Below are 23,721 nucleotides of genomic sequence, written 5' to 3' on the forward strand. Positions count from 1 at the left end.
TGTGTGGACCTTGTTGTCAAATGACAACAAAGGGGAGCAAAGGAAAAAGGAGGATGAAGGTTGAGGCAAAAAAAAAAAAAACACCGCATGTAGAATTGTTTCAGTGTGGTCTGACATTAATATGTGCTCATCGCCTGGCTGCGCTCCCTCGGCTGCCCGTGTTTTGGAAATGGCAAGGGACATCAACATTACAAGGTATCGCACTTGGCTATGAAAAAAAGAGGATAAGGTCACAATGCCCAGAAACCCTCAGAAGTCTCAAAGTTTAATATTTCATGAAGTCAACCCACTGCTTTTAAACAGTAGCAACACAATGTCATGTTCATTAGTTTTCTCCTCCAGATTTAATGTCGAATGAAATAAAATGATTACAAAAAACAAACACAAAACGAAGAGATGAGGTCAAGTAACATAACTGACTTGATGGATGAGTGCGTAGTCATATGACTATGCACAACCCTCCATATTACCTTAGCACTATTAAAATTTAATTTAAAAATACAGTATTTGCTAATTGTTGTTTGGTTATGAAGTGAATCATTTATATGCATTAAAAATGTTTGATCAAAAGTGTTATAATAAAGACATAATGAAGACACTGTATTACATCCATATTTAAAATATCATTTTATCATATACTACGTATCATATACCTGGTTAGGAAGTGCATGGTCCTGTGTGCCCCTCACCTTCAGCACTGATGAAAAATTGTTTAAGTTGCCGATTCCAGCTCTTGACTATAACAGTCTTCTATTACAGCCTCGCCCAAGCTTACAGCCAGTATAATAATGAGGTCATTATAATTGGAGAGAACCGATCTTGCAGACTAGAATTCCACTGTGCACAGGCACATAGGCTCAAAGATTGGAGTGGCTTTATGGAATCTAATATCCTGCGTGTACTGTAGTAGAAGCAGGTGCATTTCATTTTGATTAGATGGCTTTTTGAATGGTCTCCTTAATGTACAAAGAAGATTTTTAAGATTATGTGACATTTTAAGTGTGATCATTCACCTACATTTATAAGAGTTATATCATGCAATGTGCTGACTTGGTTATCTTGAGGTTGTTGGAAATAACTGAATATGTGCTTTTGAATTTTGGTGTGTCGAAAGCAAAAGAACCCGGACGAGCAGGCCTGTGGAACAGTAAATAGAGTCTTCTCACTTGCTTGTTGGTCACAGAAAAAAAGAAAGAGGAACAAGTGAAACAAATTTGTAGACTAATTAGAGAGAGGGAAGGGAGGAAAGATTGAGCGATGAGGGAGATAAGGTCCGCTGGAAGGCTGCATTATTTATTATAGTCTATTTTTTCCTCTTCTCTCTTCTTCCAAAGCAGAGGGCCACCAGGACAGCAGGAGAGGATAGAAGCCACTCCATAATGTATTTTCATCAGTAATTTAGGTGGAGGGGTGTGATGAGTCTGTAAAAAGTGAGTGGTAACAAGCTGCCTACCTACAAGCCCTCAATTCTAAATCACATCGCCTCACTGGCAAGGCCATGTTTGAAAATGTTTTCTATGATTTGTCAGACAGGGCTTGAAAAGGAATGCATGGACACCAGTGGTAGTCGTGCCAATATACTATGTTTGTATTTGTACTCAGACTTGAAAGAATGCTCAGATAAGACACATCAATACCTCTACCAACCTGACATAGTAAGCTCCGTTTCAGCCGTATGGAGGTACATAAAGTTGAATCCTGATGACCACTTTATTAGTCGACAGAAAATTAAAATCAGTAAAATGGACGTTCGGGCAGTGGATGAGGTCGTCTGACAAGCACCAAGTTTCTCAAGCCCAGTTGCCCACTCTGTGTTGTTCGTCTCCGGCCAAGCCAGACCTGCTCTCACCATGAAGATGTGATGAAGAAAGCGTGTTGGTGGCGCAGCACATCGATTAAAGACAAGTACCGTATTTTTCAGACTAAAGGTCACTCCGAAATATACGTCGCATTAGCCATAAAATGCACAATAAAGTGAAAAAAAAAACATATATAAGTCGCTCCGGAGTGTAAATCGGATTTTGGGGGAAATTTATTCGACAAAATCCAACACCAAGAACAGACATGAACGAGCAACAACAGGCTAGCTAGCTAGATAGGTAGCTAACATGACATAAACACAAACGAAGAGCTGAGAACGGGCCTGACGTAACATTCAGAATTATTCAAATGACTATTACATAAATAACACGTTTATAAAACCATCTGTGTCACTCCAATTCATTAAATCCATCGATCGTCGTTTATGGAAACGATGCCGCGTATGCGCCGCGCTGCTGACGTCTAAATATTCTAAATATTCCACAGACCCACATAACGATATGTAAGTATATATCAAATAACTATCATATAAACAACAATATTATCAAATCATCTGTGTCACTCCAAATCGTTAAATCCATCGATCAAATTCCTCGTCTTTGGTCAACAACGCCGCGCGAGCGCGGCTGACGTCAGCCTCGTTGTTATTAAAAGTAGTTAATATAGTATATAACAATATTGTAGCATTAACAAAGTACCAGGAAAGACGTGGGTTTGGTAAACGGCTCTTTATTTAACAAAACAAGAGTTCAACGAGCCAACAACTACTGAACCGTAACAATAAAAGCATATACAAGTTGCTACATGAAATAAAATATATCAAATAACTATAACATAAATAATTCACCACCACACGGCCGCAAGCACCGGGGTCGACTTCCAGGCGTGTGGCGGCGTGGACTTCCATCCCCGGAGGTGGCACTTTCAGCCACGGAGGTGGAAGAGAGCTCCATAGAATAGGACTGGGCGTGCGTGAAAGCCATGTCCGAGCCCCATCCACCGTCCCCGGACAGCCACCCGGCCGAGCGCCGGCCCCCGACTTACATCCACGGAGGTGAAAGAGAGCTCCATAGAGTAGGACCGGGCGTGCGTAAAAGCCATAATAGTTTTTCAAACCTTATGTGTCACTCCAAATCATTAAATCCTTCAAGCTCTTCGTCCTTCGTGTCACTTACAAACAAAGCCGCTCATGCCGGTAGTAGTGAGGCCCTTCGTCATCCCGTGATCGACTCTTTGTCCTTTATGTAAACAACCGCCGCGTAGCGCCACTGACGTCACTTGAAATTCAAATTACAGTAATCCCTTGCTACATCGCGGTTCGTTTATCGCGGTTTCACTTTATTTTTTTGAATTTTGAAAATTTGTGAAAAAATTCACACATAATTTGCTTCTCAGTATAAGTCGCCCCCCCACCCAAACTATGAAGAAAAACGCTATGCTGTGTTAAGTTTCGGTACAATTGTCCATCAATCCATCCATTTTCTATACCGCTTGTCCCCACGGGGGGTCGCGGGCATGCTGGAGACTATTCCAGCAGTCATCGGGCAGTAGGCGGGGGACACCCTGAACCGGTTGACAGCCAATCGCAGGGTACGCAGAGACAAACAGCCATCTGCATTCGCACTCGCACTTACGGGCAATTTTGGAATGCTCAATCAGCCTATCATGCATGGTTTTAGGATGTGGCAGGAAACCGGAGAGCCCGGAGAAAACCCACGCAGGCATAGGGACAACATGCGAACTCCACAAAGGGAGGGCCGGAGGTTGAATCGAACCCAAACCTCCGTGCCGCCCATCACTACAACTGTCTCAGTTTTATTTAGGATTCATTGTATTCTCAAGAACCGGTGCATTTTATTCTATCCATCCATCATCCATTAGACACTATGATGTTCTTTTTTGCCTTGTATTTCTTCTTCATTTAATGTCTATCATATGCATTCCTTTTACACAGTGCCTCCTAGTGTCCAGACTGAGACTACACCAAACTAAAATGCCTAGTTGTTGGAAAAGGAAACTTCCCACAAGCTTCATGAACCAGGTGTGTTTTTGCCTCAGGGGCTGATGAAATCAGGGGTTGGCAACCCAAAATGTTTAAAGAGCCATATTGGCCCAAAAAATAAATAAAAAAAACATACCTGTCTGGAGCCGTAAAAATCTAAAAGCCTTTTTATGAGGCAACATAGACTGTCAATACATAAGCTGTATGCCTACTAGTAAAATAACTAAGTAGGCTACAAATACAAAATCAACATTCATGATTAAATGTTTATTTTCCCTGCAGGGCATCCTGGAGAGAATTACGCACCATGTGACTACTAATGTACGATAGGCCTATTGCTGCTTCAAGTTTAGCTGAACTTCCATTACAATATCAATGTGTTATGTTTTGTCGCGACCCATTAGAGTTCACGTACCTGCATAGCAGAGCTCTCTGTTCGATATCCGTCACATCACATGACTCATCACAGGCAATTGAGAAAGCTGGAGCTGAATTGATGTCCTTGACTTGCTGATCGGTGATATTGTTTCCCATTTTAATTACCCTTTCCTTCACTGTTTTTGCAGAGAGAGGAATGTCTTTAATTTTCTGAATGCCCTCTGTTTTGTTTTTGAAGTCCGAAAATATCTTGCCGTCAGTGAATGGTTTTCTGCGCTATATTATCTCCTGGGCTGCAACAAAACGTGCAGCAGTCGTAGAGTTTGGAGATGCAATCCACTTCTTGATACGTTTTTTTTCGGTCCTCAAATTTCTCCACCAGCACTGCAATTGCACCTTTCCTCTCAGTTCCAACTTGATGATCAGCAGCAAATTTAGCATGCTTTAGCTGAAAATGTCGCTCCACATTGCTCTTCTTGTTATTTATCAACTTCTCATTGCAGAACATGCAGACAATCCTTCAGCATTGGCAATGAAAGCAAATGTTCAGTCCATTCTTTCTTAAACCCTCTGTTCTCATCAGTAATATTTCTCTTTTTGCCTTTTGAATCCATGGCCCATCACTCACACACCTGTTTGTTTACAACTCGCCTGTGCTGTGTCACAGGCTATGACAATTTCTCTATTTGGCGCCATTCTGAAATTCAGTATTTTTAATATATATACAACTACATCCATTTTTACAGCATAAGAATGTTTGTCTCATTATTACCATCTAAAAACCATATTTAAAAAGCCAACAAAAGACAACAACATATTTTTCCATTTTCACGCATCATTACAAAAGCTCCAGGGCCGACCCCTGGTCTAAATGAAGGGGTTTAAGAAATGGCGGCACAAAGTCAGCTGGAATGAGCTCCAGGATGCCTGCGACCCTCTTTAGGATAAGCAGTTCACAAAATAGATAGATGGATGAAGGATGGATGGATGGATGAACAAAGAGTGTCATAAATATAACTACCTTATGAAGTAAATTTGAAGCTTCATTATACCATCACTAGCTACAGGCTACGTATATTTAAGTGAATGTATGACAAGTCTGTAAGAAAAACATGCAGTTGTATGTTAAACGTTGTTTCTCTAAAAAGTGTTTATATTTGAGTGAAATTTAAACAAAAGTCTGTGTTTTGTGTTTTTGAACAATATTTGATTAAAATAAATGGCAACTTTAGCACAGTTAAAATATGTGATATCATCATTAAATAATGGCACTCTGTAATGTAATGTAAATACTTTTATTCATATGTGGTGTGAAAAAAGGTCGTATTGGTGCATCTCTAGCCTGTGAGAAGTTGGAAGCTTCCTTGTTTTATTCACATCTCCTCCTGAGGCCGTAGAATGCCTTCCAGTTAGTTAGGGATGTGTGTGAATGAGTTGACAGGCTATGTTGTAAATTATGTATCAACGCACGCACCCCTTACATTTTATATTATGTATGGTGTATACATCCTGTATAATGACCATAACCAGACAATAACAAATAAAATAGAAGCGAGTCCGATAGTTTAACACCAAACATAGCACTGGAATGGCAGTGTCTAGATGTTTCATTATCTCTGCCTCAAACATCACTACAAAATGCACACACAGTCTACCCCAAAGGTATCATGGGCAATTTAATCTTGAAGAAGCATTTACTTTTGAGCTACCCATGACACACTATGATAGCCATAAGAACTGTGAGCACTTCATTAAATTCCTTAAGTGCTTTATGTCATAAATGGTAAAGTACACATACATGGAGTCAGACACAGAGGTCCATGTTTTCCCCATGCAGATTTTTTTTGCCTGCATTTCAACTTTGAAATACTACTCACTAGTGTTATATTCTTAAGAAGGATTTGAGAGCACCCATCACTCACGGTTGGCTTGACTGATGACTTCCCAAATATGACAGGCCTATCTCAGTATGAGTTTACAATAATCTATATTATGTCCCTCCACGAGTCTAATCACAGAAAATATGACTAGGCAATCTCAGCGTGAGTTTTAATTTGACAGAATTTTCTTTACAATAATAGTATATTGTAAGTCACTCCATGATTCAAGATTCAAGATTCAAGATTCAAGAGTTTTTTATTCGCCATGTTTGAGCGTGCCAAACAAGGAATTTGACTTCGGTAAATCACAGCCTCTGTTCAACATTTAGGTGACTAACAACAACACTCAGCACATGTGAAGAACGAAAGATATTCTCAAACATCCCCGGATCTTAAACTCCCAAGAGGGCAAGGGAAAACTCAAAACTCCAGCTATGGGAAATGAGAAACCTTGAGAAAAGTCCACAGATGGGAGGGTCCCTCTTCTAGGATGACCAGGCTGCAATGGATGCAGAGAGGACACATAGTACAAACAGTGTAAACAAAAAAGGTGTGGAAAGCAGGATGTTATTGCACAGTAATGACTCTGAGACTCTAAGAGTGGTGTGAGTTCATCAGAGCGACAGCCTGGGGGAAGAAGCTGTCTCTGTGTCTGCTGGTTTTAGTGTACAGAGCTCTATAACGGCGTCCGGAGGGGAGTAGTTCAAACAGGCTGCAACCTGGGTGCGAAGGGTCTGTTGAGATGTTACTTGCACGTTTCCTGGTCCTGGTCAGGTACAAGTCTTGAATAGATGGGAGGTTGATTCCAATTATCTTTTCTGCAGTCCTTATTGTCCGTTGCAGTCTGTGCTTGTCTTGTTTGGAGGCCGATCCAAACCAGACAGTGATGGAGGTGCAGAGGACAGACTGGATGATGGCAGTGTAGAAGGTCTTCAGCAGCTCCCGCGGCAGGTTGAACTTCTTGAGCTGTCTCAGGAAGTACAGCCTCTGCTGGGCCTTCTTCCGGACAGAGTCTATGTGGCCGGTCCATTTCAGGTCCCGAGAGATTGTGGTTCCCAGGAACTTGAAGGTGTCTGATGAGAGAATACTATTACTGCGGATAGTGAGGGGTGAAAGTGGTGAAGGGCCTCGCCTGAAGTCCACTGTCATCTCCACGGTCTTGAGCGGGTTCAGGTCCAGGTGGTTTTGGCTGCACCAGTGGACCAGCCGCTCCACCTCCTGTCTGTATGCAGTCTCATCACCGTTCTGGATCAGTCCGATGAGAGTGGTGTCGTCTGCATACTTCAGGAGCTTCACAGAAGAGTCACTTGCGGAGAAATCGTTGGTGTAGAGGGAGAAGAGCAGTGGGGAGAGGACGCACCCCTGAGGGGCTCCAGTGTTGGTAGTCAGAGTGTCAGATGTGATGCTCCCCAGCCTCACACGCTGTCTCCTGTTGGTCAGGAAGCTGGTGATCCACTGACAGGTGGAGGCAGGCACCGCGAGCTGGATGAGCTTCTGTTGGAGGATGTCAGGAGCGATGGTGTTGAACGCCGAGCTGAAGTCCACAAACAGGATCCTGGCGTACTTTCCTGGGGTGTCCAGGTGTTGCAGGATGTAGTGCAGACCCATGTTGACCGCATCATCCACCGACCTGTTTGCCCGGTAGGCAAACTGGAGGGGGTCCAGCAGGGGGCCCGTGACATCCTTCAGGTGGTTCAGCACTAACCTCTCGAAAGATTTCATGACCACAGATGTCAGTGCAACAGGTCTATAGTTGCCTAGTCTATAGTCTATGAGTCCAAACACAGCTTTCTGATTAAGGTTTTGCTCATGGAATATGAATTAAACAGGCAAAATCCACCTGTTTCTAGCCATCTCAGGGGTATGCCATTTTCACAACCAAACACGATTCAGCTTCAGAAAACTGGTGAGTTGTGATTGATTGTGACCTGACACCTGGCAAGTGGTCAGTCAATGGCAAGTGGCAAAATGGCTGCCAACTGGATAGATAACAACAAGTGGACTTTGCCAGTTTAATTCATATTCCACAAACAAAACATTAATCAGAACACTGTGTTTCGCCTACATAGTTGGGCTGCACACATTTTATTACAAAGGAAATTTGGGGTTTGACTTCCTTTAAACAAAGGGAGTGCCTTTGGCACAACACATTAATATTGGGGTGTGGAAATGTGGTATCAATAAACTATCCATGTTTTACATTGCTCAGAATTATGTTGTAGTTCTCGAGATTGGTCTCGAGACCACTTTTTAAGAGTCTTGGTCTCGTCTCAGATATCCCCACCCCTGCTCGCCTACGCCACGACTCCTGGCTCTCCGGTCGGCCCGTTCGCCCTCCACCGCGTACGATCGAACAATCTGACAGAGCGATTTTGTTTTTCAGCTTCTGGACCCCACTCGCAGATCTCCGCTAAGATCCACTCCTCTCTGGCGACACTTCACGCCCTCCCCCATCAAGGAACCAGCCCACCCACTCCCATTTCGGAACCCGGCTCAACTACCGACCGTATCTCAATAAATCCTTAACAATCACTTTGGTCTCTGAGTTCGTTCTGCATGTGGGTCAAACAATTGCTCGTAACATGACAAGAATAGAATAGAATAGAATAGAATAGAATAGAATAGAATAGAATAGAATAGAATAGAATAGAATAGAATAGAATAGAGTGCCTTTATTGTCATTGTACGACAGGTAAAGACAGGTAAAATAATGGTTAAACATATACGCAAAGTCAAAATCAGAACACCATATTCTAAGACAATGAGCAAAGATAAGCTCTTTTCTATCCAGTATGTGTTTGTGCTAATGTTCAGGGCTGTCGTTGGCTTAATGTTACAGCCAAGGTAGCTTGCGTAGCATTATCAAATAACCAACAATGAACAAGATCAAAGATTACTTGGGAAGTTCTCGTGTAATGGAAATGTTTTTCATTACACCAGTAAATGGGGTGAGTTTTTAACAGAAGTATACGTATATGTGGACTATCGATTCATGGTGTTTCAGTGGGTTCTATAATTTGATGTTTGTTTGCACTCAGCACGAATGAGCTTGTTGATTTTGTTGCAAACGTAATGAAAAAAATGATAATTTTGTTCAGTTTTTTTTTTTTTATGGGGAGGGAGGAATATACTCTTGGCCTTGTCTCAGTCTTGAACTTCAAAAGTCTTGGTCTCGTCTCAACCTCAATACTCTAGTCTCAAGCACAAAATGTTTTGATACGTTACAAAAAAAAAAAAAATCTCTTAAAGAGGTTAGATGGAACTAAGTCTACGTTCACATCAATTCATTTTTTGGGTAAAATCACCTTTTTTGGGAAGTGTTCAGATTCTATGTTAAATGCAGTTCATCTAGTGTGTGAACATGTGTCCTCAAAGTGCAGAAGGAACAGACGATGTCACTCGCAACGTAGCATTTTCAGAAGCAAATATAATCAAATCCTGTATTAACAAAACAAATCCTCTTGCAACAGGGGTGCCCAATTCGTCGATCGCGATCTACTGGTCAATCGAGAGCTACTGGTCGATCGATGAAGGAAGTGTGTGGGTAGATCACATGACATTAAAAAGTAGGGGATCAATCGCCATTATGGCATTTGTCTTTTGATTGACATACAGGCTAGCCAATATGATGTCTGAACTTTTGACACTTTACGCATGTGAGTTAATCCGCACTAACTTGTTCGTTTTTACCTTGCTGCCTAGCTAACCTCATATTTATTTAAATTAAATACAACAAAGTATCTAAAAAGTTCAGGGCTCATGGCCAGTTCTGGAACCCTTGTGAGGACAAGCGGAACAGATAATGGATGAACACTGATCACATTCATATTTTCTTACAATGATCAGAAAACAGATGAATATCATACGCAACATTTTATTCCCATAAATCTCTGTCAGTGTTTACATTTTCAAATGATCAAGTTTCCTAGAAAACAATGTACTGTCACTGGTGAGCTATTTTTAAAACAGGCCTGAGGGCGACTGATGTCCTTGGGTGCTCCCTGGTGTCTGCAGGCAACACATTAAGTGACCCTGCTCTAGGCCAGTGGTCCCCAACCTTTTTTGCGTCACAGACCGGTTACGTGTCAGAAATATTTTCGCGGTCCAGCCTTTATATAAATAAATAATACGTTTCCATCCATCCATTTTCTGAACCTTTTCGTCCCCATGGGGGTCACGGGTGTGCTGGAGCCTATCCCAGCCGTCATTGGGCAGTAGGTGGGGGACACCCTGAACCGGTTGCCAGCCAATCACAGGGCACAGAGAGACAAACAACCATTTGCACTCGCACCTCGAGTGCTCAATCGGCCTACCAAGCATGTTTTTGGGATGTGGGAGGAAACCGGAGTGCCCGCAGAAAACCCACGCGGGCCTGGGGAGAACATGCAAACTCCACACAGGGTGGGCCTGAGGTGGAATCGAACCTGCACCCTCCTAACTGTGAGGCGGACGTGCTACCCAGTGCGCCACAGAGCCGCTATTAAAAGAACACGTTTAAAATTGTGGCAATGCAGTGGAATTTAACAGAAAATGGTATCCAGTGCACTTAAAAAGCCCCTTTGTGCAGTAGTTGTCAAAATCAGTTATTTCTATAATTGGGCGCAGTTGTTTATCGACAATGTGGCATAATCTACAGTCAGATACCGGTAAACGTTACTTACAGGTTGCGCCACAGTTTTCACAGATACATACAGTAAGACGACAGCAAACAAACAGACATGCCTATATGTTGGTAAAATACAGAGTAGTTTTTTTGGTCAAAACCATATCTATGGAATCCAATCATAATAAAGGTATAAAAAGGAAGCACGTCAACTCCTACCGTTTGATCTCTCTCTTGCCCCCTCCTCCCATGCTTGGAGAAGGGGCTAGGTGGTGCTGCAGCTGTACAAGATCTGAGATGGCCTCCCTTCCCGGAGGCATTGCTATAGAGAATTCTGTATCACCCAACTGGGCTGGGATTTGAGGAGGACAGGCTTCTCTGGAGGTGTTTTCCTGCAGTGCTTTATCTCATTAAAATGGATACTATTCGCACACTATTCTAGTTAACATTGTATAACAGCAAATTATGTGTGAAATGGCGCTTGGTCAGCTGGGAAGGGGGATTCCCCCCCACCCCCATCTGTGGTCCCTTCTCAAGGTTTCTTTTTTTTTGCCCCTTGCACCCTTGGGGAAAGGATTATCAGGTAATGTCGTTAATCTTACTGATCAACTTGTTTTATTTTTATCAGAGATGGCTTTATTTGTCTAAAAAAATATTTTTGACACTGCACTAAATAATGCAGACTTTTTGAGAAACACTTTTTAGGTTTGACCTTTTAGAGCTTGTGCAACATGGATTTTACAGTTTGTGTTATTCATACGTATGACATTTCAGCAAAAAAAATCACCTGTTGCTGAAGGTAACCTTTCATTCATAAATATGACTAAATGTATTACTATTCTACATGTATCCATTTTCTGAACTGCTCATTCACATGAGGGTCGTGAGCATGCTGGATCCTATCCCAGCTGACTTTAGGCAGTCAGCGCGGGGAGATCCTGAATTGGTTGCGAGTCAATCACAGGGAATACGAACAACCATTCAAACTCACACCTATGGACAGATTAGGTTATTCCTCTTTTGGGATTTTGGGATTGATGGATATTATAGATAATTTCATTCAAAGGACAGCCTACATTTTGGATTTCTTTCCTCATAGCTTAGGTGACAAGGAAAATAGATGTAGACAATAGAAAATAGCCCCGGACTTCTCTAAAATAGAAACACGACTTCACTGTGAAGCAGATTCAGAGGCAAAACCCAGCAGACAATGTTGAAAAAAGCATTTACGGGAAGATTATTTGTCTGCTGTGTTTTTGGAGCTTGACCTCGAGGCAGACCAAAAAGTGAATCAAACTACCATAGTTCACAGAATTTGCAGCTGTAGCTGCTTTATATTTATTCATCTGGGCATTAATGAATAGTTATTTGGTTAGTGCTATAGTTATAAATATTTTTGCATTTAATCTCACATTGCTTTAATTGTAAATGTCACAGAGAAGCTGATAACTCAGATGTAAATAAACATTGCACGTCACTTACGATTTACACTGCCATGAAAAAGAATTCCCCATGATAAAGTATTGTCGTCTTTTCATATTCTATTACATTGATGACACATTTTAACATTCGAGATCATCAAACAAATATAAATATCAAACACAAAATGCTGTTTTAAAATTGTGATTATATTTGTTATGCTGAAAATGTGTTCAAAGCTACTTGGGTTTGTGTGAAAAAGTAATTGACCCCTTGTTAAATTGTGGCTTGTCACATTTCTGGAGGGAATCCTGAGTTCATTTTCACTGACCACACAAACGCGATTACTTTTTAATCAAGAAATCAATTACAGAGAACCTGTCAGCCAAAATGAAGTTGGACAAAAAATCTCAGAGAGCCATAATCCAAAGAAATTCATAAACACGTAAAAAATAAATCATTATTATTTATTCCTATAAGTCTGGAAATAATTTGAAAGCTATGTATACCTAAAGGTTTAGGACTCTTGTGAACTACAGTTGGAACGATTATCCCAGGGTATCCACAAGGTTGCAAAAGGTATTAAAAGGTAGTAAATGAAATTAGCAAAAAAATAAGGCTATTAAAAAATATTAAAAAGTCGTAAATTCCATCTGACGAGGTATTAAATTTTTGAACTGCTATCCACCTGTAAGACTTCTTCCCATTTCAAGGCTTCATGGCATTTCTGGCCTATTTCCTAAAAATTAGGAAGGAAAATGTATGTAATACCATATTTGTAGGCTAAGGTTGTCCGTGCTTGCGTGCGTGTGTCTGTGTGTGTGTGTGTGTGTGTGTGTGTGTGTGTGTGTGTGTGTGCGTGCGTGCGTGCGTGCGTGTGTGTGCGTGCGTACGTGCGTGTGTGCTTGCGTGCCTGCGTGCAAGTGTGTGTATGAAAGAGAGAGAACCATCGATAAATGAATATTTTCATGGATTGTTGATTATTTTAACAATTCAGCCTACTGTCGATTATATTACTGGCAAATGTATTTAATTAAAAAAACATCTCTAAGTGATGTTGTACTTAAGGAAAATGTTGTATGCTAAGATTGAATATTCAATAAGACAGAATGATTGTGAAAGAGAGTGTAGCGCTGCAAAAGTGGTGTGTGCTCTTTCTACACATAACAATGAAAAATCATTTTGTCCTTTCATTGCACTTACCCACTCAGAAGGTCGTGTGAGAAAATGACAATAATCTGTAACTTTATTAGTAACCCCTAACTAGGGATGGGAATAGAAAACCGGTCCTCACATTACATTGGAATTGTTTGCTATTTTGCTAACAATTCCCTTAGCGATTCCAGTCAGCACGAATTACATCAAAAATGCACTAATTTCAGTTCACGTTCGTCCAAAATATGAACAAGTTCATGAATTTTTGTTCAATGAGCGTGCTCAGGTACAACACTGTCCCCAGCGACGTGAAAGAATCATTGCTAGTTATAATGTACAAAATGCTTGATTTCAGTTATTGCTGCTGAGATGCTGATGGTCTCCATGATGTTTTCATAACATCTTGTAAGATCATGGTCTTTAATTACTGCAACTTACACCATTTCAAACAAAAATTCACTTCCCCTCAGCTTCAGTGATATTATTTTTTCCAGTATATCTTGTTTACATTTTAGTGCCTCCCACCAGAGATCCCATTGAAGCGCAAGGAGTGAGGATGGACAAATGGGAGAAATTAAATATCCTCCCCTCATTGTCATCATTTCATTGAAATGTCAATCAAGGATGACTTGACATCACTGATGTGTGTAACAAATTGGTGGCTAAATTGTAATCATGGCTACACTTGTCCATTTTATGATTTACATTGTTTAAAGGTGAATTGATGAAAATTCAAATATCAACATTGGTACAGTTCAAAACTCCAATTGTGAGTGAATGGAACTTGCTAAATGCGAATTTAAGACAATTGAGATGCTCATTAATAAAGTGCCATGAGAACAACTTCAAAAAGCTTTGCTGTTGAAGCACTATGGAGAAAAGAGCCAATAGCATTGAAATTGAGAGAAATGAGATCCAAGCTATGTTTCACATTAGTGACACCAGGATTGCTGCTGCCTTTTTGGAGCAGCACCACACAATGAGGGGAGTATAAACTACAATGCAAACAACAAAAATGGTGATGTGTGTCATATTAAATGTTTATAGGTCCATCAAAAAGATGTTATATACGTGAGTTCATGCAATGTGTGATTCTTCAAATTACCTGTTAATCATGATTCATTCTTAAAACGTCTAGCGTATGCAAGAGTAGAAACTTAGTTGAATCGACGTTTGATTGATATTGTGATTTTTGGGGGGGAGTGAGATGACTGTACCGTATTTTTCGTCGCGTTTTTTTTTTCATAGTTTGGGTGGGGGGGCGACTTATACTGAGGAGCAACTTATATGTGAATGTTTTCATAAATTTTCTAAATAAAAAAAGAAGTGAAACCGTGATAAACGAACCGCAATGTAGCAAGGGATTACTGTAATTTGAATTTCAAGTGACGTCAGCAGTGCGGCAGCGGCCGCGGCGCGGCAGCGAAGAGTTAGAAGGATTTAATGATTTGGAGTGACACATTAGGTTTGAAAAACTATTATGGCTTTTATGCACGGCTATGGAGCTCTCCTTCGGGGATGGAAGTCCACGCCGCCAGACGCCTGGAAGTCGGCGGCGGTGCTTGGGGCCGTGTGGCGGTGAACTATTTATGTTTTAGTTATTTGATATATTTTATTTCGTGTCGCAACTTGTATATGTTTTCATCGTTACAGTTCAGTAGTTGTTGGCTCGTTGAACTCTTGTTTTGTTAAATAAAGAGCCGTTTACCAAACCCACATCTTTCCTGGTGCTTTGTTAATGCTACAATATTGTTATATACTAGATCTGTGGAATAACGACGAGGCTGACGTCAGCCGCGCTCGGCGTTGTTGACAAAGGACGAGGAATTTGATCGATGGATTTAATGATTTGGAGTGACACAGATGTTTTGATAATATTATTGCTTATATAATAGTTATTGGATATATAATTTACCGTAATTGCCGGACTATAAGCCGCGACTTTTTTCCAAAATTTTGGACCCTGCGGCTTATAGTCAGGTGCGGCTTATATAAGATTTTTTTCGTAATTTTTGTGATGACTTGATCACTTTTACTCTTAACACTATTATATACAGTAAAAGCTACAAAACAAACTGACAAATAACTCGTTTTCAAATCAGACGAGTAAAAACTGGTCAAATATTTCTAAAAAAAGCTATTATTAAAAGTGAAGACAATTTGCAATTCTAGTAATGACACACGAATTTGATGCACAATTTGTCTTCGCGGGCCACATAGAATGATGTGGTGGGCCGTATCTGCCCCCCGGGCCTTGAGTTTGACACCTGTGCTCTAAACCCTTTCTCTTACTCTGCCATATCACTCAGAGATTACACAAAGCAGTGGCGCTGTTTGGACAATCTGCATTGTAATTGTACTAAGTTCATCTTGTTTTTCCTTTTTTTAATCACTTCACTGGTTTCTTTTAAATCAAACAAGTTGTTTGATAATAACTTGTTTGATATAAAAGAAACCAGTGAAGTAATCTGCATTGTATTAAAACCCAATCAATCAACATTTAAATTCAATTCTTCTGACATTTTGCTCACCAAAAACAGGTTGTAATGAATGTGAACTTTTAATGCATTTTATTCAGAAGGTTACTTTGAACCTTAAACGGCGGCGCGGCGTACTTATGGATTTTTACGGCCTCCGGCCTCCAGGAGGCGCTCTAGCAAGAAGCAAGAACGAGACAGGCGAAGAAGAGATAATGCGCCGAAGAAGACGCGCTAGTTTTTGTTTACATTTCGCGCATCACGCGATCAAGACGGACATTACTGAAAGGAAGCCTTTATACACAAACCGTCATCATGGGGGACAAAATAAATGCATATGATGCAGCTTTTAAGCCAAAGGCAGTCGATGTTGATGACATTATCTTATGTCTACTCTGGAGCGTACTTATGGATTTTTACGGCCTCCGCTCTCCAGGGGGCGCTCTAGCAGGAAGCAAGAGTGAGACAGACGAAGAAGAGATAATGCGCCGAAGAAGACGCGATCGTCTCGCGCATCACGCACACACCCACGTTAACACAAAGACAGGAAGCTTTTATACATAAACCGTCATTATGGGGGATAAAATAAATGAATATGATGCCGCTTTTAAGCTATACGTGTCGCTCGCTAGTTTAATATAATGTAGCACTTCGTGCATGAATAAGATTAGCATGAACAGAACCTCTTCACACTCGAAGAAATGCATAAAACCGACGACAAAAGAGACTGAGAAAGTGTGAGGCGAAGGATATCTAACGCCATTCCAATCGGACACTAAGGAGGAAGACTTGGTTTCAGTGCACAGGAGGAAGATGAAGACGGCTCTTTTTGTACTTTTACTGGTATGTTTTTTTTAACCAGCCCTGTTCGTGCTGTGCTACCGTGTTGCTGCTGTGTAACCGCCGCCATTACCGCCGCGTCTCAGTGACTTTGCTGTGTTAATTCCGTGTTGTTGTGGTATTACTGCCGCGTCGCAGGCAGTGTTTGGAAAGAAATGTTAAGGTATGTTATTAAAGCTTTAAAAAAAACTTTGTGTCCAGTCTTTCTTTGCTAATAACTCGCGTGCACACTTCCGCGTTGCTGCGGTACTACTGCTGCGTCACAGGCAATGTTTAGAAAGACATGTTCAAGTATGTTATTAAAACGTTAAAAAGGCTTTCTATGTACTTTCTTTCTTTGTAAAAAACTCGTGTGCAAGTGCGGCTTATAGTCCGGTGCGGCTTATGTAAGAAAAAAAATGAAATATCCCTGAATTTTAGCTAGTGCGGCTTATAATCCGGTGCGGCTTTTCGTCCGGCAATTACGGTATATATCGTTATATGGGCCTGTGGAATATTTTGAAGTGTAAACGCCATCAGCAGCGCGCACCCATGGTTGACATAAAGGACGATCGATGGATTTAATGAAGTGGCGTGACACAGATGGTTTTATAAACGTGTTATTTATGTAATAGTTATTTGAATAACTCTGAATGTTACGTCAGGCCCGTTCTCAGCTCTTCGTTTGTGTTTATGTCACATTAGCATACCTATCATTTAGCCTGTTGTTGCTCGTTCATGTCTGTTCTTGGTGTTGGATTTTGTAGAATAAATTTCCCCCAAAATGCGACTTATACTCCGGAGCGACTTATATATGTGTTTTTTTTCACGTTATTGAGCATTTTATGGCTAATGGGACCTATATTCCGGAGCGACTTTTAGTCTGAAAAATACGGTACTTGTCTTTAATCGATGTGCTGCGCCACCAATACGCTTTCTTCATCACATCTTCATGGTGGGAGCAGGTCTGGCTTGGCCGGAGACGAACAACACAGAGTGGGCAACTGGGCTTGAGAAACTTGGTGCTTGTCAGACGACCTCATCCACTGCCCGAACGTCCATTTTACTGATTGTAATTTTCTGTCGGCTAATAAAGTGGTCATCCGGATTCAACTTTATAACCCTATTAGTCCGAAAAATACGGTATTTCAGATGACTTGAAAACATAGATTAGAAATTCTGTTTCTTGGCTTGAGCCAGTCCTAAAGCAGCAACCATCTAATTCAAGCACTCCTTCAAGATCAGTAATGTTCTAGATTTATTAAATCGTGTCAAACTACCACAGCTGGGTCAAAAGAAAGACAAATAAATCCATTATTTGTCTGCTCGTTATTATGAACAAAACATCCCGATTCCCTTGAGTGATGATGGTTTTTAACAGTACATATACCAATGGATCAATACATTAAAGATGTACTTGATTAATCCTGTGAGTCAGCACTTTCATACCAGTAGTGCCGAGTGCAAAAAAATGAATAAATAATAATAGTGCATCAGAATACTTTCATTTTAGTTTGCTTCAAGTCAAAGTGAACTATTCACATATAGACAGGGGTGCACAGTAAAATGATGGTGTGGTTCTCAAAGGAGCACCAGAGGTTGTTGGTGCTCATATTTTTTCCGACCCACTGTCCTCACAGATGAACGTAAAGATTTACAGCACACAAAGGCAAAGTAGAGCCTGTGGGTAACGTACGGCCAGTCCACAGTCTCTGCAGCCTTTAGGAAGTCAAACTAAAATGTCAAGTATGTGCTGCTTTTATTTTGATGTGCATGTGTGTTAGCAGTGCAAGTCCACAAGAGTAGCGACTTGTCTTCAGTTTTGCCAACGTAATACGTATGTGCCAAAGTGATTGCGCCAACACCGATTGTGGTCTTCATATTAGCAACAATCTTGTTTCTTGCAAAGCAGAGGGAAAAGAGGAATTTGTCCCTGTAATGATTATGTTGTCATTACAACAGCTAATACTGTAGCAGTTTGTTCTCATGATGTCAGCACATTTTAAAAATATAGAAAAAAATGTATAGGCTCCAGCATGCCTGCGACCCCCGTGGGGACAAGCAGTATAGTGAATGGATGGATGGATGGATGGATGGATGGATGGATGGATGGATGGATGGATGGATGGATGGATGGATGGATGGATGGATGGATGGACGGACGGACGGACGGACGGAAGGACGGACGGATGGACGGTCGGACAGATGGATGGATGGAAAAAAATGTGGACAGTATAGACATGTTTTGGGAGTGGTGAATGTCTATTAAATAATGATTTAATGTTAATACTAGATGCGTCAATTTGAGCTGACTAATAAAAAAACACCTTTTCCACATAAAGTCAAAGTATTAGCTTAGATGAAATTAATTGCCCAACCTACTATGACCAAGGAAATGGAATAAATTTTCATGAAGCTCCCCATACCCACCTATGACTTATATATGAGTCATATGAAACTGCGTGAGACCTTTGGTTGATGTAGCACAGTTAAGGGCAGCAGTCAGGTGCCCGATCATTTTTTGCACCGCAGGCCGCGATCACGTATTTACGGACCTTCCAAGAGACTGAGTATCCCGTCGTTAGTGTCCCCTCATTCAGCCACCGCTGAAGTCTCACAGTTGATTCCGTGACTGCTAGCAAATTGAAGTTGGCCACTGTAAAATTTTTTCAATGCAGCTATGCAACGCACGGCAATGCCAACTTCTAAATAAAAGCTTCATAACTACCATATTGGCCTGTATATAAGACGACCCTGATTGTAAGACGACCCCCTCTTTTTCAATTCAAGTTTGAAAAAAATACTTTTTGAACACCAAATTTAATTTTTATACAGAAAACAATACAGTACATCGAAAACAAATGATTATAACAATATATTCGAGAGAAAAAACATGTTATTTTGTCTCATTCAAATCATGCAAAAACTGTCTTAATATCTGAACATTTAAATATGTAAACTAAAGTGCAATCACATTTGTAAATGAATGGCCTCTGGTTTTTGAAATATAAATAAACCAATCTACTGTGATAAAACAACAAAATTGCAATAACTGCATTAAGCATCAAAGTGAAGTCTAACTGTAACTGTAGTCTTGAAACAAATCTGAATAAGGAAAAACATTCTAATAAAATAATGCAAACTGCTACGGCTATTGTTGGGGAGCCTGAGGACTGTATAGGGGGTTGGCTCGGATGGTTATGCTCATATCGCCCTCGGGTGTCGGTCAGAACACAGGAGGGAAAACATGGTTCAGTTTTGATTGCTTTATTGAATTTTTGGCAAAAAAGTAACAAGCACTATGGCTCATAGGGGCATACAGGCAAACTGGCAAAAGGGTATAGGCACACGTTTAGTCGTAAGGCTGTGAGAGCAGGTGTGCGTAGTGTACATGGGTGAGTCTTTGGTTGTGTGAATGTGATTCTCGTGTGTGTGATTATTGTATGAAGTGTGTGAAGGGTGTGTGGGATATGTGTGTGTGTGTGTGTGTGTGTGTGTGTGCGTCTGTGTGCGTGTGTGTGTGTGTGTGTGTGTGTGTGTGTGTGTGTGTGGTTCTCCAACAGACAGAAATACAGCACGTAAGTCAACGCTCAACTTCTGACATCACACAACACTAGTAGACGGCACACATTACATAACTAACTGCGCGTAACAGTTCCGCTATACTAAATAACCATAAATGAAATACTCTCGGCAACACACCAAAGATAAGTCATCGAGACAACAAAATACATTTGCTGGCGACCGTTAGTCGCCGTACCGCTGCGTAACGGCTACTCGTACGATGCATTGAAACTCTCTAAAATGCTGGAGTGTAATTGTCACCTTTGTTGTATCAAGTTATTTGCTAAAAATAAAAAACTAAGAAAGCCAGATACCCACTGTTAAAAGTGCATGATGTCCAGAACATGCCCCTCATCAAGACCACACTGGAGGCTCAATTATCACTGAAACAAAAGTGTAGCCCCAATGGCTTTAAATGTCTAATTTAATAACCAATACTGTTGGTGACAAAGGTCTCAGCTGCGCAATAACGAGCCCCTAAAAAAGGAAATAAATCGGCAATGAATAAGCACTCAGGGTTTAGGTAACTGATCCAAGAGGCATGCAGTCCTCATTAGTCAGCCGCTTACTTTATCTTAACTACAGCTGGAGACAAGTCAACCGATTTCCTGCTTAACCTCCTTGTCTTTCAAACTCATTCATCAACATAACAGGCTTGCGGCGATGAAGATGAAGTAGCATATCTCTCTTGATGATAATCCGGCAGTCAGCCGTCATTTTCCATTTTTCATGAAAGGGAAAGAAATACTTTGAAATGATAGCCTAGGTGGTCAAGATAATAATTAAAGAACTTAAGCTCAGGGGCAGTGGCACACAGTGCAGCTCTTCAGCAGCACACATTCACTCAAAGGTATGTATACGTGCGCACACAAACATGTTCTGCTCACATCGCCTCAGTCTTGACTGCGGGTAAAAAAACAAGTTCAGGAACCATGTCATAATCATCTTAGACAAGTCTGGATGTGACATTTTTTTTAAATGGAATAAAGCAAGAGCAGAAACCACAACAACGCATTGAAATTGTGAAACCACTGAAAGGACAAAGGCCCCTTGCAGTGTAGCTTGATTCATTTTGTGGCATAATTTTCATCCTATGAGAGCCTGTCTTGTATTGGGGATTGTCCTCTTATCTATTTCGTGTGGGGTTGGAAGTATTTGCTAGTGTTTTACATGTCTTCTCAATGTACTGCGAGTTTTTGATGTTCAAATTTTTACATTTACCTTTCTCAGTCAATCACAAGGAAAGCTTCATAATTGGATATAGTTTTTATGTACTGAAAATCAAAATCTATTTTATTCTAAAAACACATTTTGGTCTATGTAAATTAATTATTTAACCCCCATCTGGGTAAAAGAGATAAGGCTAAAACCCATCCTCAAAATATATTTTTTTAATTATAAAGAGTAAAACATAAAAATTATTTTTATATTTCCCACTGATCATTTGAGCAATTACGGCACTCCTAATCAAGGGAGCAAAATCCTTCTCACTGAATGAGAAAAAAATCTTTCTTTAAAAACGAAAGGGTTCGTAGAAGATTGAGCAATAATATATGACTTCCTCCTCCAAATCAATTAATTTGGATGAAAAAAAAACCTTTCGGCGGGGGGAATGAATCATGCATTAGCATATCGCAAATAGATCATACCCATTTCTCCATCTCCAGCTATAAATCACGAGGAACTAAATCTTAAACTTACAGTGCGTGACCCACGAGGCGCGCACTGACCTGGACTTAAATGGCTGTATTCGGAAAATGTCACGCAAATAGATAGCATGCCACAGCAGAGAGGGGTTTTCGTGCGTAACTGCTAGGCGGGGGTCTAGGGTCCTTCTTGAATTTAATTTATAGCGGCGGACTGATATATTGTCGTGCGCAGTCGGCACTTCGACCTTTCTAACTGGCAACTCTGCGCACAACCGACCCCAAGGAGTCTGTGTTTAATGCGTGGTACTCCCCCACTTGCCACCCACATAGCAAGCGTCTGTGCGGCAGAAATCGTAATTAATTCAAATCAGACTTACGCTGCTGTTTTGTCCTGACCAGTAGACGACAGCGTGGTTATGTGCTGAGTCCCCAGTCAGGGCGAAAGTGCTGCTGGTGAGCTTGGGCTCATCCTGCTGTTTATTTCCTCTCCCGTCGTCCCTGTTCTTTTTTAACTCCGATCTGCTCAGTCCAGAAGAGCTGAGCCGGTCCAGCAAAGAGCCCCGTTCATCCGATGAACCGGAATTCAGGGCAGTTTGGCCTGTCAGTCCACTCTTGCGCAACTCGGCAAACTCGGGGCTGTTTCTCTTCGCTCTCGGAAGCGCGGCGCCATCACCAAAATCACGTTTTCCGTTTGATCCGCCGCGGTGACTTTGTGCAAGGGACATTCGTGTGCCGTTCTCCAAGACAGGTGCATGTTGTTGGTCGTTGCCTTTACCGGTATTTTGTCGACTAATCCCGAGTTCCCTAAACTCCACTTGAATGTTTTTAACAGCGCTCAGTCCATCTGTTGGTTGTGCGCGTATTTCACCGGCGTGAAGTTGAACTAGGGACCGGCGAGATGCACAACTTATGTCTGCCTCTGTATTTTGAAAGGTGTGAGCAGCTATCATGAGGCAGACACTCAAAACGAAGTGCAAACCCGGGCAGGAGCCAGTCCAAGTCTCCATCGCTGAGAGAGATTTTGGGGATGATGGACCGCTGGAGTCCTTATCCAATACCTCAACTCCTTTCTCTCTGGTCGGTAAAGGCCAACGGACGCCTGGGGTTGTCCGTGTGGTTATTTCAGAGGAGAAAGTGCTCTTCAGCGAAACTGTTCACATCCAAGGATCTTTTTGTGAGGAAAGCCACACATTGGAGGGAGGAGCTGTAACGCAGCCAGCTGCCGAGTGCGCGTCCGGAAGAGAGCAAAAAGGGAGGGAAGGGAGCAACTGTCCTTGGTACTGAGCTCTCTCTCTCGCTCTCCGACATGCTGGCATTTTCCCTCTCGTACATTATCACTCTCTCTCTCTCTCTCTCTCTCTCTCTCTCTCTCTCTCTCTCTCTCTCTCTCTCTCTCTCTCCCAGACACGTATTTGCTTGTAATAATTATAAATTGTGTCGACCTTGGTCAAATAAATAGTGCTTGGCACAACATACAGAACTACCTTAATATTTGCTTGCTTTATTGTTTTCACTGATTTATGTCATCCAATATTCAACCCATCCATCCATCCATCCATCCATCCATCCATCCATCCATCCATCCATCCATCCATCCATCCATCCATCCATCCATCCATCCATCCATCCATCCATCCATCCATCCATCCATCCATCCATCCATCCATCCATCCATCCATCCATCCATCCATCCATCCATCCATCCATCCATCCATCCATCCATCCATCCATCCATCCATCCATCCATCCATCCATCCATCCATCCATCCATTATAATAAACACATGCAAAATATCACAACACACTACATACTTAATAGCTTAGCATATCCCCATTTGTCAAAAAATGCGTAATTGGTAACCAAAGTTAAACGTTTCATTCAAAACAATGCTATTTCTTCTCAGAATGGCACTTTACTTTTAAATGACACACACAAACCATTGTATGAACAGGCA

The 23,721-nt window shown here is 41.3% G+C and overlaps 1 protein-coding gene and 1 long non-coding RNA gene across 2 annotated transcripts in view; one reads left to right on the forward strand and one right to left on the reverse strand.

The window, feature by feature from the left end:
- sorcs3a (sortilin related VPS10 domain containing receptor 3a) overlaps positions 1-23,023 on the reverse strand; it is a 296,809-nt gene extending 273,786 nt beyond the window's left edge. Inside the window, exon 1 of the mRNA XM_088374786.1 lies at positions 22,145-23,023. Coding sequence (XP_088230912.1) covers positions 22,145-22,774 — 630 coding nt within the window. The 5' untranslated portion in view covers positions 22,775-23,023. The remainder of the gene's footprint in view (positions 1-22,144) is intronic.
- Positions 85-8,586, forward strand: LOC148398656 (uncharacterized). The gene is made up of 3 exons (XR_015858245.1): positions 85-195; positions 3,776-3,862; positions 8,465-8,586. It is a non-coding gene; the product is annotated as an uncharacterized LOC148398656 (long non-coding RNA).
- Positions 23,024-23,721: the final 698 nt, after the last annotated feature.

This window comes from Syngnathus floridae, chromosome 4 (assembly GCF_059516105.1).
Source record: "Syngnathus floridae isolate MCC-2025c chromosome 4, RoL_Sflo_1.0, whole genome shotgun sequence".
NCBI classification, from domain to species: domain Eukaryota; kingdom Metazoa; phylum Chordata; class Actinopteri; order Syngnathiformes; family Syngnathidae; genus Syngnathus; species Syngnathus floridae.